General features: G+C 50.4%; 1 protein-coding gene across 2 annotated transcripts in view; it reads left to right on the plus strand.

Annotated features, from left to right (window-relative positions):
• The first annotated feature begins 6,983 nt into the window (after positions 1-6,983).
• The window catches only part of PHRF1 (PHD and ring finger domains 1), a 32,327-nt gene continuing 24,697 nt past the window's right edge, over positions 6,984-14,613 (plus strand). The window contains exons 1-3 of one of the 2 annotated variants that reach the window (XM_065636103.1): positions 6,984-7,065; positions 13,019-13,133; positions 13,463-13,585. In XM_065636103.1, the coding sequence (XP_065492175.1) occupies positions 13,043-13,133; positions 13,463-13,585 (214 nt within the window). In that variant the 5' untranslated portion in view covers positions 6,984-7,065; positions 13,019-13,042. Of the gene's footprint in view, positions 7,136-13,018; positions 13,134-13,462; positions 13,586-14,613 lie in introns of both variants that reach the window. The other variant, XM_065636102.1, reaches the window with a different exon arrangement.

Here is a 14,613-nt window from a genome sequence, read left to right on the forward strand (position 1 = left end):
TGAGCAAGTTTCTCTCCCAACGGAACCTCCTGCCAGCAGAATTTTTTTTTTTTTTAGGATGTATTATGTAAGTCCCCACTTGCATTTAACTAACTGACTTCCTCTTAAACAATTTATATACTCCTCCTATTTCTCACAGGCCAGCCTGCTCCTTCAGCAAGGTTCACCACATAGGACCTGCCACTGGCACACATTATAGACAGAACACGATGGGCACTTCCTAGTATGATGCTTGAAGCATTAGGCCTGTTCGCTTCCCTCTGTGAAGTGCTGAAACAAGAGAACAAAATCTTTGAGGAGCACAGAAAGTCCTTTTAGCTTAACATTCACCATCTTCCCCTCCTGTAAGGCCCACCCCCGCCTCTCCCCAAAAATGTTACAGCACCAGTTCTGAACAAGAGCTTTTAGCACCCTAGCTACTCTTGTTACCAGGTTAAGTATCACCTTATGCATCTATTTATTAGCTACTGAAGAACATGAAATTAAGGGCCATATTAGCCCTGGTGTATTTTCTCATAACTTGGGAGCACTCCAGGGCTCTTGGGCTAGGGCGAGGTGAAGGCACTGATGCTGGAGTTTCTGCTTGAGGGACAAGCAGGTTGCGCCCCTCTGCTCTCCTTTTCAAACCACCTTTGCTGGCTACAGAGGCAAGAGATGGGAGGAATGGGGCATGCAACGCATGTCAGATACGTCACTGAGAAGGCACAGTCTTCCTCTTCAGCTGGTCTGGTGCCCGGATTACAGTAATAAGCACCCAAACACTGGTTTTGCACTATTTATTGAAGACTTCAGGTGACACCACAGCAGGTTAGTTTTGAATCATGCCACAAGAATGTTAAAAACAGGAATTGAGCCATATGTTCCCCGCCCTCTCCCCCCACTTACTGGAGACAAAAAAAAGGCAAAACCAAACAAACTTCACTTCAACCTCTTGCCTTTGGTCACTGGACAGGATGATTCCTTAGGTAGTGGGAAGCTGGAAGTGTTCATACCACAGTGCTGCTCACGGGAACTGGGCCAGGTGACCCACAGAGATGCTTCTGCCAGTGGCATCTCCAGGGGTTAGTCATCAAGCAGCACAGTCCCAAACACAGGGCAATTTCTTCGAAGAGAAACAAAGTGCCTTCATTTTCAGATATGTGTTTGTTACATGTGCGGTCACCTACGAAACAGGGTGGTAAGGGGACTGCAAAGCTTCAGTTTTAGCTTGCAGACACACTCATACACAGGTGTGTTCTGCACCAGGTTCCCTGCTCTCCACATGGTTACACTATGCTCCTGCCTGCTCTGGACCAGCAGTAGGAAGATGCTGTTGGTTCAGCTAGGGAGGGGAAAGCTTCCTGGGGCTGTGAAAGCCGTGAACTTGTTCCTCCCCCCATCAAAAAAAAGACCCATTTTGCTTCCGAATAAGTGTGATAGAAGCCTCAATAAATTCAGGCATTTTTCCTCTCTTTCCAGCATGTTTGAGCACCCTGGACTCAAGCAGTCTGTGTGAGGCACAGAGGGAGCTGATTTTTCTTGTGGGAGAGCTCCTCTGGGACCCAGAGGGAGAAATGACAAAAGACCACAGGCAGGAAAGATAGGGACAGGCAAAATTTCTCTGTGCAGAGGACTTTTCTCTGCCTTACATGTAATTAACTACTTACTGACCAGAGCACTGCCGATTCCTTCAGATCAAGCCTTTACAACGGTCCAGGGCTACACATGAGCAGTGCAAGCAAGAGGGAAACTACCTAAGCCCTTTCAGGGAACCTCGGCAAGCTGCAGCGAATCCTATCTCATTATTATGAGCTTAAGCTGCTGATAAAGCTGTACTATGCTCCAAAACGGGGCACTTTTCAACTACCCAGCTTCTTCGCCAGCCCAAAAAAAAATCACAAGAAAAAACTTTGTAGGAGAAGCAATTTGCTTCGTCACTTCCTCCGTTTCTAGTGAGAGCCACCCTGGGCAGCTGGAGGAATCCCTGCCCAGCTTGCCTTCCTGTTCCTCGGTGCCATGAAGTCAGAGTCCCCGGTGACATCACAGCACGATCACGCAAGGCAGCTCTGCCAGCACCCGGCCAGGACGGAGGGTCCAATAGAGCCCTGGCACAAGAAGTTGAAAGCAGCAAGCAAAGATGAGGAATGAAACAATGAAAAGATGAGGAATGAAACAAAACAGCAACAAAAAAGGAAAGTGAGGCTCATTTTTGCTTTTCATTTAACAGACTAGGGAGTCTCTCTTTAAAGGTGACTCATCCAGGGCAATACCAGGCATGGTTTCTTCTTTTAACACACCCTTGGCAATAGCAGTTCAGTTAGTCACTGACTGGGTATCAAGACATCAGCAGCCAGCATGAAGCGTCTCTAACTCGCTACAGAGTGCGCTAGCACTTATGTACTTTGGAGAAGAGCAAGAGAAGAGAGAGGGGGGCAAGCCATCCCTCCCATGCAACTTCATGCCCACGAGCCACCACAGCCCACTCGCTCACCTCTGTTCCTGCCAGACACACCGAGACCCACCGCAAGAAGCGTTCAATCTTTTCACACTCCAACGTGCAGCACAGCGCTACCAAGTGCACGTCGGGGGTCCGTCAGGCCAAGGATGGGAAGCCGCTGGAGGCAGGACAGTGGCGTTGGATGGAGGGTGACTCCTTTGCATGCCGGAGCCCCTCACCTGGGCAGCGGGGCACCGTGGCGTCGAGGCACGGCTCCATGGAGGCAAGGCGGCCGCACAGCGATGTCCGAGGAGCAGGTTAGCCGCTGTCACACGCACAGTGGAATCGCCGAGAGCACAATGTGCGTTAGTCAGTGGCTCACCTGCTCCTGGAGGGTGACGGGGGGCGGCGGGGCCCACCTGCAGCACAGGAGACACCGGGCAGCGTGAGTGATGGGGCGAGGGGGTCGCGCCATGCCCGGGCTCCGCGGCGCGCCTCGGCACGGAGGGCTGCAATTCCGCGCGGAACAGGCTCCCTCGTGCCGCCCCAGGGCCGGCGGCACTCCCCCGCTCCCGGGGCGGGGGGGGTCTCTCCCCGTCACGGCCGCTGCTCACCTGCGCTCCCACTGCTCCGCGCTCCCCACGGCGCCGCCGCTGCCAACTTCTCGCTCTGCCCCGGCCCGGCCCACGCCGCGCGCCGCGACCCCCCTCGCCCCGCCCACTCCACCGGGTCCGCCAATAGCGACCCCGCCCGCCCGCCCGCCGGCCCCGCCCCCGCACCGCAGTGGCCAATGGCGGCTCCATCACCGCCCGCCGGCAGCGGCTGTGGGGCGGGGCGGGGCGGGCCATGCAGCCCCCCCCGCCCCCTCGCCAGTGACAGCGGCGGGCGCGGCGCGTTCACTTCTGCACGTCGCTGCTGCGGGGAGGAACCATTTGTACCTGTTGAAACGCCGCCCGCCTCCCATTCACCCCGCCCCGCCGAACCCCTCCCCGCCCTCGCCGCTTCGCCTCACGCCGGTGGCCGCTAGCGGTACCCCCCTATCCCGCCGCAGCCCGCGGAGAACCCCTTTCCCCCTGGAGCCCTGTTGCCCACTCTCTTCTCTCTCCCATTCGCCTCCGTCCCCTTCCCGTCCCCACCACAGCCCGGCCCATGGTACGGCCCGCCAGGGCCGTGCCATCAGGGCAGTGTCGGGGCGCACGTAGGCGGCGCGCGGGGGGCGGGGGCGGTTGGCCGCACGCGGAGCCGCTGGCGGCGCGCACCGCTCAGCCGCTGCCGCGGTTGGGAGGGGCGGGGAGCCGCCGGCTGGCCTCCGTCCGCAGCGCCTGCCTTTCACTTCGGTGTGTTCAATTCTACGTTGCTATGTTAGGTTTTTAAATATTTTTTTTTTCCCGTTGTTCCCCGCGAGGTTGCGTGTGTGGAGGGATGAAGGCACTTCCTCGCACCAAAGAGTGCTACTGGGGTACCGCAGCCTGGAAGGTCCCACTGTGCCCAGGTGGCCTCGAGTGGCAAGAGCCCAGACACCCCGGGAGTAACTTTCCCGAAAACAGGATGGGCAGTTGAAGGCTGCCTGTGTGTTCTCAGTTAACAGTGCAGGTCTTCATATTGGGAGGGCTTGCTCTTGCCCATCAACCTACAAGCCGGCAGCCAAGCAAGGTCGAAATGCTGAAAATTTTAGGGCACCTCAAGGAGGATTTGCTGAGCACCAAAGATAATGCTTTATGGAAGGGCACAGCGCTGTCCAGCAGAAGTGAAGAGCCTTGTTTGGAGACGCAGAGTTGGACATGGAGCCAGCAGACTGGCTCATGTCTGGGGGAGTGGGCGCATTTGGTGGGACCCCTGCTTCATCCATACCACTGATGTTCAGGAAAAAAACACTTTGGGTGGAAACGTGGCCACTGACCAAACAGTGGCCAGACACCACATCCCTGCTGAATTGATATTGCACACTGTCTAGCAAAAGACATGAGCTCTGATCATCTCTTGTGAAAACTTCCTGAGCACCAGCTGTTGTGGCTCTGACAGGTATTTTGCAATCTGGTGCTCCTTCTGCAAGGTGTGGTGCAAGATTTGGAAGCAAAACCCAGCACGGGCTCCCTGATAGCTGGTGGCAATTTCCCACCAAAAGGATTTTCCTACATGTTCTGCTGATAGCTGGTGGCAATTCCCCACCAAAAGGATTTCCCTGCGTGTTCTGCTGGAGTGCTTACCAGTCACCCGTGGCTCTACTCTCCCGTTGCTGGGGCAGGGGAGGGGGGGCAAGGGTCACCCCTTTTCTGCGTGACAGCCCGCACAATGACAGCCTGTGTTGTTGCTTTGTGTGCACACCATGTGGGGTTTTTTTTTTGTTTTCACCCAGCAGCTGTAGGGAAAAAATCACGTATTTTATGTCCCCAGCACAGGGCTTGCACTCAGGCTGGAGCGAAATCTGCTGTGGAGCATGCCGGAGTGAGCCAACACAAAAAGCAAGACACGGCCATGGAAAATACTCGCTTTGTCTAAAAATAGGTATTTTGTGTGGAGTAACATGGCTGGGTACTGCCCCAACACCTCCCTGCCGGCGCTGCTGCTTCTGCCGAACTGCTCCGCGGGGCATCCTTGCCATCGGCTGCTTTGCTCTGCCAAGTCCCTCACCTCTTCTTCCAGGCGGTGCTTTACGTTTCATGTTTTATATTAAAAATATAAATAATCATTCTTCTCTGACTGTAAGTGTGCAGGGAAGGAGTGTGTTTTGATGCACTGCTTGTACAGCTGGCTGCCTGCACAGTCCGGCTGTGCATGTTGGTCGGACCTCCCTGGGCGATGTATTAAACCATCCGGCACGGAACGGGGCTGGAGAAGCACCAGCTGAGTGGCACGACGACGGGTGGGCAGGTGGAGGGCAAAGCGCTAGCCCACAGCCCAAGCGAAGGGTGCAATGGGCGCTCGCTCTGGAGGTACCATCGCGTGTGTCTTTAAACGAACAGTGAGGCCCCCTAGGCTCAGACGATGGCCTGCCATCACCCTGGCGAGCCGCCGGGACTGGGAGCTTTGCAGCAATGCCGGTGCATGCTCCTGGCCCTCAGCCCCCGCTCCAGCTCCGAACGAGCTCGTGGCTCAGCCCTTAATCTCCGGGATGAAACTTCCTGCTGACACTGCCGGGGCTGCTCCCGGCAGAGCCTCCCCTCATCCCGGCCCTGCAGCTCTTCTCTTTGTTCCCAGCAGCCTTTCAGTCCCCGCGGCGGTGCGGCGCTGCCAGAGCCACGATGTGCGCGGTGACAGAAACCCGCGTCTGCTGATGCGAGAGTGCCGCGGGCTGCCCTCCGCCCCGCCTGCCCTCCCTCCGCCGCCGGCCCTCCTGGCACGCCGTAGCGCAGCGCCGGTGCCGTCGTGCGGGAGGCCCCGTGCTACCCCCGGGGGCCGGCAAACGCCGGATCAACACAGGTGCAATTAGAAACTCGTCTCTTAACAGCGCAGATCTTGTCTTTCCAAACACGGGGCACTTTGTGTTTCCTGGCTGCGGCTTCACCAGGGTTTTCAGCCTCAGCCGTCCCGCTTCGCCGCTCCCACAGCCCCGAGCAGGCACGCAGCAGCACGGCTGGCGAAGGTTTTAGTCCGCTCTCTATTTTCAGGAAAAGCACCTTGTTTTTTGCCCCCGGCCCCCCTCTGATTTCTGACAATGACCCGAGTGTCTCCGAGGACACACGCGTTACGTCACGTCCGCCTGCGAGTGGAGCGGCTGTGGTCCCCTTGCCGGCGGACAGCCGAGGCTGGGCAGAGAACCACAGCTGAGGAAACAGTGCCGGCGGGAAAAACACCCCTTCCTCCGTTACGTGCGTGCGATCATCATGAAGAACGGGAACACTGGGCTGGGATCAGCCACGCGTAGTTAGAGGGGAAAAAAAAATTACCCGCGATCTGTGCTGCTTTAAAGAGGTATTCAGAAGTGATCCGTGTCCTCACGGACCGCACGCCTTCCCTCCCGGAGAGCAGCGTGCGCCGGGATGAGCCCGCCCTGCCGCGGTGCCGCCGCCAGGAGCTGGGAAAGCCCCGTCCGCCGGCCTTCCCTGCGGCTTTCGCTGGTACGACGGCAGCCCAGCCCTCAGCCTGAGGTGCCACCGCAGGGCACCCACCCGCCCGCGCGGGCTGCCCCGGCGGAGCTCCGTGAGCGAGTGACACGGCCGGACACAGGGGCAGCCACGCGGGCCCAGCGCCCCGCAGTCCTCGCGGCCTCGACACCCGCGCAGCTCGGTGGCCTTTGCGCCCCCTCCCCCCCACAAAGCCCGTGGCCACCGGCCGAAGGGACAGCTAGCCCCCTTGGGATGTCAGGGCGGACGCCCCTCTCAGGCCTGCTTCTGAGGGGCAACGAGCAGACGCCGGTGGAAGACGGGCACACTCCTCCCCGCAGCCGCCCTGCGCGGCGCTGCCCGCTAGGTCTGAGCTCCTTCCCCTCAGGGCGGTGCGGACCCGCCCTTCGCGGCTCCGCAGTGGTACAACCCGGTGCACACCTCCTCCAATGGTTCACTCCCTCGGCCGCTCTCCCCCCTCCCATGAATGGTTTATCCCGTCGCCTGTCTCCTTCCCGACCCCTGCTGCCGACGCTCGCGTAGTGGTTCAGTCCTGCTGTCGCCGGCACTTTCGTGACCCGGAAGTGTGCTGGCAGCACTGCCGGGGTAAGGGGGCTTGTGGCCGGGCAACCCGCTACGCGGGCCGGTTATGTGAGCGCTGGGCCCTTCTCCTCGCGTGAGTGCCCAGGGACGGGGGCGGCTACCGGGGCCTGCTTGGTGGAGGGGGGCGGCAGCGGCGGTGGGCCAGGCCGGGCGGCGGCAGCAGCGGGCCGAGGGCCCGAGTCGCGCGGCGGGCTGCCAGCTCCGGAGGGAAACTGCCCCGCCGCGCTCGGGATTGTTTATTCAGTTTTGTTCCTATAAAAGTATTTATTCATTTATTCTCTGAGTAATCGCTGGCGGCTGTCGGGAGATGCGGCGGAGCGGCGCCGCTGTGCGGGGGGCTGCCCCGGCCCGGAGTGTGTTCCGGGCTGTCCGGAGGCGCGTTTCCCGGGGAAGCGGCCTCGCGGCGGTGCCGTTGCCGAGCGCGCGGAGGCGCCGTTGCCGAGCGCGCGGAGGCGTCTCTGTGCGCGGCGGCCGCCCCGTCCTGGGGAGCGATCCGGCGCGGTGGCGCAGGCAGCTTCATTTGTTTCTGCAAAGGAGATTTCTTAAATAAAACCGAGTGTTCCTGGCGTCCACCCCCCCGCCGCGTTGTTTGCGGTGCACGGGTGAGTGCGTTAGAAGTTAGTAGTTTTTAGCTTTCTACAGTGACGTCGATGGGCCTCTTGGCTAACAAGTAGAAACGAAGTTTTTGTGCAAGCATTTTTTTAACACACATTAGCCTATTGCAAAAACGTGTTTGGACTTAAAAACTTCCTTGAGGGCCTTGTGCTTACTGACAGGTTTTTAAGCTGCGTAACAATGGAGCGGGTGTGCGTTTTCATAATAGAATAGAATGTCCTGAATTGGAAGGGACCCACAAGGACCATCGAGTCCCTTGCTGGTCGTTGCATGGATGCGTTGCTGATGCGTTGCAGAGGTGTTAGCTGTGTTATTTCCTTTAGGTCAGTAGATCTTGGTTCCTTTGTTATGCTTATGAACAGAAAAAAAGTCGTTTAAGTATGGGGGGGGGGGGGTTGTTCATTTGAATTTTTGTTTGGTTGGTTTTGCGTGGGGTTTTTTTGTGTTGTGGGGTGGTGTTGGTGGTGGTAGTTTTTGTTTGGTTTTGTTTCGGTTTAGTTGTGGTTTTGGGGTTTTTTGTTGTATTTGTTGTTGGGTTTTTGGTTTTGAGGGGGGAGGTGTTTTGGTTTTTTCTTCCAGTTGTGCCCATAAACAGCAAGGAAAGCTGTACTTTAAAGATGGGAACGGTGTGAAAGACTGATGCAGAAAGGGAACTCACCAGTGAGGGTGACTCTTTCTAAGAAAATAAGCCTGTTAGGAAAGAGGAGGATGTGCAGTATTGGAGAGTGTTTGATTCACAGCTGGAGATGGAGCCAGTGGCTTCAGGGAATTGCAGGCTGGGAGTTGCATAAAGCTTGGCTGCTGTTTTGAATACAGAGGTACAAAACGCTCAGCTGCTCATCTGGGTGAGATGCCACACTTCAAGGGTGCCTTTGCAAAACCCGTGTGTTGCTTTGTTTGCATTACGAACTCCCTGAAGAGTGCAGTGTCAGCTTCTGGGATGGCTTTGGTGGACAGTTTTGGGCCTGGAATTTAGGGTGGCTAAAATTAGGGCAGGACCAGGATGAGGGAAGGATAAGTACTCCCTTACCTACCTTGGGATTAATTTTCTGTGCCTTATTTGTTAGGTTCTTAGGCCTTCCATTATTTAAATAATTACATGGAGAGTTCTGATAGCGGTATGTAAGAATTAATATTTTTGTAATTTAAACAGGGGAAGGTTGGATCTAAATTCAGATTTAGAGGGCTTTTTTAAAGCTTCCTGTGCACACTAGATTCGCATTGCATGACTTTAAGCTGTAGGAGCCTCTTGTTAATTTGAATACTTTTCTGACTACTTCCTCTTTTACCTTTGGAATGTGGTGGTGGCAGATACTGGTCACACCATATTCAGATGCTCCAGCCCCCTAATCATCTTTGTAGCCCACCGCTGGACTCGCTCCAGTAATTCCTTGTCATTCTTAAACTGGGGAGCCCAGAACTGGATGCGGTACTCCAGATGAGGCCCCACCAGGGCAGAGTAGAGCGGGAGGAACGTTACCCTGAATGTTACCCAAGCAGATTAAAATAAATGCCTTGTCTAGTAGCTCTTCTGTTTCTGAAAACTAGAAACTATGGTAAGAAGTTGGTGATGGAGGGAATCGGTGGTGGAAAGGAAGGTGCGTTTGACTCAAAGAGTCACTCCCTGTTGTAGGTGGGTCTGTCAGCTTCATGTCAGAATGAGATGGAGCTTGAGTGTGTTTTACAGACCATGTCTCCTCTTATGGTTAGAAACCTGCACTTCCCTTCTAGCTGGAACATACTCAAAATACATTAAAATACTGATTCGTGGTAATGCATAAAGATCTTGGTTAAAGAAAACTACGTGTTTACTGAAGTGCTTGTTTGATAAACACTTATTCTGGAGGAAATAATCATCTTTGTTCTTAAAGCCAACAGAAAACTCTATTGCTAATGTGGCTTGAAGAAAGTATTTGTAATTGCTATGTGATTGTACAATTAAAATAACTTAAGGCAGCTCGTTGTAAAAATGTAATCTGTCTTAATAGCAAAGCCCAGGCTTACAATTTATATTGCAGCAACAGCCGTGCTGCAGTAGGCACACAGCGCTTGGTGCAAACCCCGCTTGGCCCTTGTGAGGTTGTGCCCTTGGACAGGGAACCTAGTGCTGGGGAAAATGTGCTTGTACATGTAAAGTGATTAAACACCTGTCACACACTCATTGCTTTTGTGGTTTGGTATTTTAGTAAAATATTGTGATGTTTTTTTAAATGAGAATTTGAAAACAGGCAGATGTTAAGGACTATGGTGTCTGCCTTTGGCAGACCTATTGTACAACCTGTAATTCAAATACTGGATGTGCTGTGCACAGACTACAAATGTGTAAATGATTCACCTGCCCAGGGAATTGAAATGGGCTTTGCTGTAAGTGGTGACACCTTGTGTTAGTGGTTTTGAGCCCAAAGACAAGGGATCTCTGGCCAGGTTACCCTGCATCTGCATTTGTGAGCTGCCTGCTGGGAACGCACCTCAATTACTCTGAATAGAGTCTTTTAAGTGGGATGCAGAAGGGAGGATCAGCAGACGTGAGAGCCTCCACTGCCAAAGGGAATTCTGCACATCGCGGATATTCCAAGTGAGCAAGCAGAGAGGGGTTGGGTACAGTGGTGAGTGCAGGTCCTTGGTACCCCCAGAGGGCAGGTTCTTGGTACCTCCGGAACTGAAAGCAACTGTCGTTTCCTCAGTCTGGGCTTTTATGTTATGGAAGTGTGTAGTTAAGGTTTGCCTCAGAGGAATGACTACAGTCTCCTTCTAACCAAACTCCTTGGTTTGTGTAATAGTAATAAAAATGCTTCGTATCTATTTTATATCTGCTGGTTCTAGCTCGGGAGGACTTAGAAAAATTCTGATGTGGTGAGTGCTTGAACGAAAGCTAGGCTTTTGTATAGGTAGGTGGGTGAGCTCTCTGAAGTGTATAATGAATGTTTGTGTTTCACCTTCCATAAGGAAAAAACAAACCCAACCGAACAAAAAACCGAACAAACCCCCCTCCCCAAACTTGGAAATACTGTTTATTGTTCTTTAAAAAATAGGATAAAAAGCTCTCATTAGGTCAACTTTGGTTTCCTTTTTTTTGTTTGTTTGTTTTCGGGTTGGTTTGGTTTGTTTTTTTAAGAGCAGCTGCCCAGTTTGGAAGAGATTGTTCCTAAAGTAAGATTTATGATGCGCTTAAAATCTCAAATTCACTTCATTTTGCTTTGTTTCTCCTTGACTCTTCCCAACTGTCCACAAAAGAGGCTTTTTTTACTGACAAGATTTGAAGACTTGATTGTTCGCTGCAATACCAGATTTTCCTTAACTCTGAGTTTTGCCTCCGAGCAAAGTAGGAGCCTGCATTTGCAGCATAAATATGTCAGTTCAGATTGTCACGTCACAAGTGGTGATTTGTTTGCCTCTGTGCTTAAAGGATATCCTTCTGTGGGGTAGCAGGGCGAAAATAACGTGGGTAGTTGTTTTATTCCACAGCAGTGAAGAAATGCATGCTGTTTGCACATGTGATTTACTATAAGCTGGTCAGAACTATGGTTTGTGGGAATCACTTTTAAAAATAAGCACAGTCAGGAAAGGATCTTTTTATTGCTTTGCTTTAAGGAGAACTAGGGAGCAGGGGAATTAAGGTCATTGCAGTTGCAAAGTGGAGACTCATCCCTGGGTTTTACCCCCACAGCGGCTGTGGTTGGCCTCAGGGTGCTGTCTCTGGCTGGATGTGGCAATGATGGCTGGGCAGGAACCCGCTCTGCTCCCACAGCCTGCCAGTGGAGAAGTGATACAGGCAGAGGTTCTGCATAAAATCTAAATACCGTGTTTAAATTCCTGCTACGTTCATAACAAATAGGCCTGCTGCTGTCCTGCTCTGGGACTGGTGCAGCCAATCTCTGCCCTCATGTATCCTGGCTCTAATGTCACCACAAGTTTTGCATGGTTAGCTTAGCTTTTGGGAGGATATTATGTAATTGAATTTGTTTGAATAATTCATATGCACGCACTGCAGAAGCTTGAAAAATAGCATTCTTCCTATTTTTTTTCAGTTACCTCATGGAGTGACTGGCTTTTGATGAGTTTGTGCGTTTTCAACCAACATAAATTGTTTTTAAACACACTACTGTTAACAGCCACAAATTTATCTAAAGGTTTAAACCTCTAGGCAAGATTCTTACTGAAGTTAGGAGAAATCTTTACCAAGAACTTGATTGTGTTGGGGCTCAATTGTGTTTTCTTTTTAGCTTTTTTTTTTCTTTTTACGCTGAACATTTAATGAATACTCCATTTGCAGTTTAGTCTAGTTTAGCGAAACCTACATTTTTAAGGGTCTTAAGTGCAGAGCTGTGCTATATGGCTCAAAACCAGAGTGTGCAAGTAAAGGTACACATCAAGAGCACTTGAACAAAACGTGGTTTGTTCCAAAAATTCTCTTAATATGCAAGATATATAATGTGGAGCAGGAAGAGTGGGATAAGAATGCTGGATTGAAACTTTTTTGGCATGCTTATAGAATAATCCATTTTTTTTTGGTTTTTTTTGTATTGAGATATGCCATCTAGCTTTATAAGTGTCAATTAATTACATTTTCCCATTACTTATAGAAGCTTGCAGGGATCTGTCTGTCTTAATGCTTCGTAATGTTATATATTATAAGCTATGGTTTGATTGTCTTGAATTTGGATCATTAGACATCTGTCAGTTTTATTGCCAGTCTGTGCTAATTCACAGTAATTAATGTGATTGCATAATTAATATGCATCAAATCAAGTCGTCTCCTTCCTGTAGAATAATGATTGTGAGGTCTGAGACTTCTTTATTTCGTGACAGAGCTGTGAAAAGGCCTTTTTTTCAAAAGACTTAAAGTATGTAATGTTTGTTTTAAGTTGAGCAAGATAGAGTATCTTGATTTGAAACACATATTGTCATGCTGTTAGGCTTTGGTCAAACGGTCTCTGTTCCTTTCAGTTTTGCATTTTATTGCTAGTCTACAGGATGGTTTTGGTTTTCTATTTCTATTTTCAGTGGGGAGTTCTGGTTATATATTTTTCTGTCATCCAGGAGCCCAAGATAAAGCTGAATCTTTCACCTAAACTGAGTTTCGCAAGCAGCTGGTTTGATCTAGCTCAGCAGGGCTGCGAAACTTGAGGTAACGATAACGGCTTACCTGTAGACACCTCTGACTTGAAACTGAGAAAACTAATCGGTGTGAGGATCCTTTGCTGTAGAGCAATGTCCCTTAGAGCAATGTCCCTTCTACCATTTGCGTCTCCACAGATGCATTGGATGCTCTTTGCCAGGCTGATGCCTGCTTTGCTTGTGTAAGTGGTGCAGTGCCTCACTGAAGTCTGCCTTCTTGCAGGGAGTGGATTCCCAATGTCCTGCCATGGATGATGACAGCCAGGATGAACTGATAAACAAGAATGCTGCACTAGGCAAGGGCAAAAGACCAAGTTTTGTGCTCCTCAGTGAAACAGGTAAATGCAGCCTCTCTGCATGTGCACACTTGTAGTTCTAGGTTGGGAGAACCTATTGGTTTAACCTACAAAGAGAAGTAAAGATATATTTGTGACCATTTATTTATTTTTCTCTGAGATTTTTTGTTGTTTGCTTTATAAATTCTGCATCTCAGACTGCTGACATGCTTCCCTGGAGTTTCTCAGAACAGGCAGCTTTGATACCACTGAGGAAATTTGGGCTTTCACTTCGTATATAACATCTTGAGTAGGAATCCTGGTGTGTCCTTCACTGTTCTGCCTGTCTGTCTGCATCAAATAGATATTTCTTCTTCTCTCTTCTTTTTAAGAAAGCAGTGGTGGAACTAGCTGTGATTCAGAAGACAATACTGGAAGTGAAGAGGAAGAAGATGGCACTGAGGAAGAGGGAGGTGATGACGACAAGGAAGAAAGTGAAGATGAAGAGTTAGAAGGTAGGTCTGCTAATGTTCATTAACAGGCATTTTTTTAAATAATTGAATGAAAGCTTTCCTCCAGAAATTAACCATGAAATGTAAATCCACAGATGCTGCTGTGTCAGGCCAGTGCCCAAATCCTACAGTAATAAACAAACAAGGAATATTTCCCAGTTTCTAGGTTTTTAAATCATTTGTATGTTTGAAGACTATCTGCTAGCCAAAGTGATGTAGTTATAGTCAGTAGAAGTGAACCTGCCCCAGCATGAGTGGAAGAAAAGTCAAAATCACAGCAATGGTTCATGTTATTTTTTCACTTCTAAAAAGCATGTTTGTTTGTTTGCTTTGGCATAGAGCTCTAAAATGAATGTTGTGATGGAGAGTTTTGGAAATAAATCAGTATTGCTGTTAAGCCTAGGGAGGAGGGAAGAAGACTTGACTGATTTTTCTTTGAAAAAGGAGTGTGGATGTTACTTGGATTTTTTTCATTTTACTGAAACCGTACTCTGTAGATGCATGTACTTCTGAAACTGCTGCACTCAAATTATTATTTGGATAGAAAAAAATAGAGTTTTTTGTCACATCTCAAAGCTTGTTGGGAAGCCAAGAGCACAGTTTTCCAAGTTTAGTTAGACTGATTTGAACACAGACTAAAAAGTTGATGTCAGGTGCCAAAAAGCTTTATTAATCCATCATTTAGAGTATTCTCTGCTGTGTCCAGACAGGAGAATTCAACAGAAAAGACAAAATACAAGGACTCCATTTTCATTATTAAAAAAAAAAAAAGCTACCCTCCACCCCTCCAAAAACCAACCAACCAAAAAAACCAAAATAAATGGGAGGTTTTCTTAGGTAACTTTTCACTGCATCTTGAAAATGTCAACTTATTTCACGGGTTTTAGGGAAAGACTAACACACGTTTCTGTATTTTGTACCAAAAATAAAAACACCTTTCAGCAATGTGTGCTGAGTGTTTAAAATAATTTTACTCAATACCAAGCTTCTTTATGCAATCTTCAGCTGGGCACCTGAATCCCTTGACTATT

This window comes from Caloenas nicobarica, chromosome 5 (genome assembly GCF_036013445.1).
Source record: "Caloenas nicobarica isolate bCalNic1 chromosome 5, bCalNic1.hap1, whole genome shotgun sequence".
Lineage (NCBI taxonomy): Eukaryota > Metazoa > Chordata > Aves > Columbiformes > Columbidae > Caloenas > Caloenas nicobarica.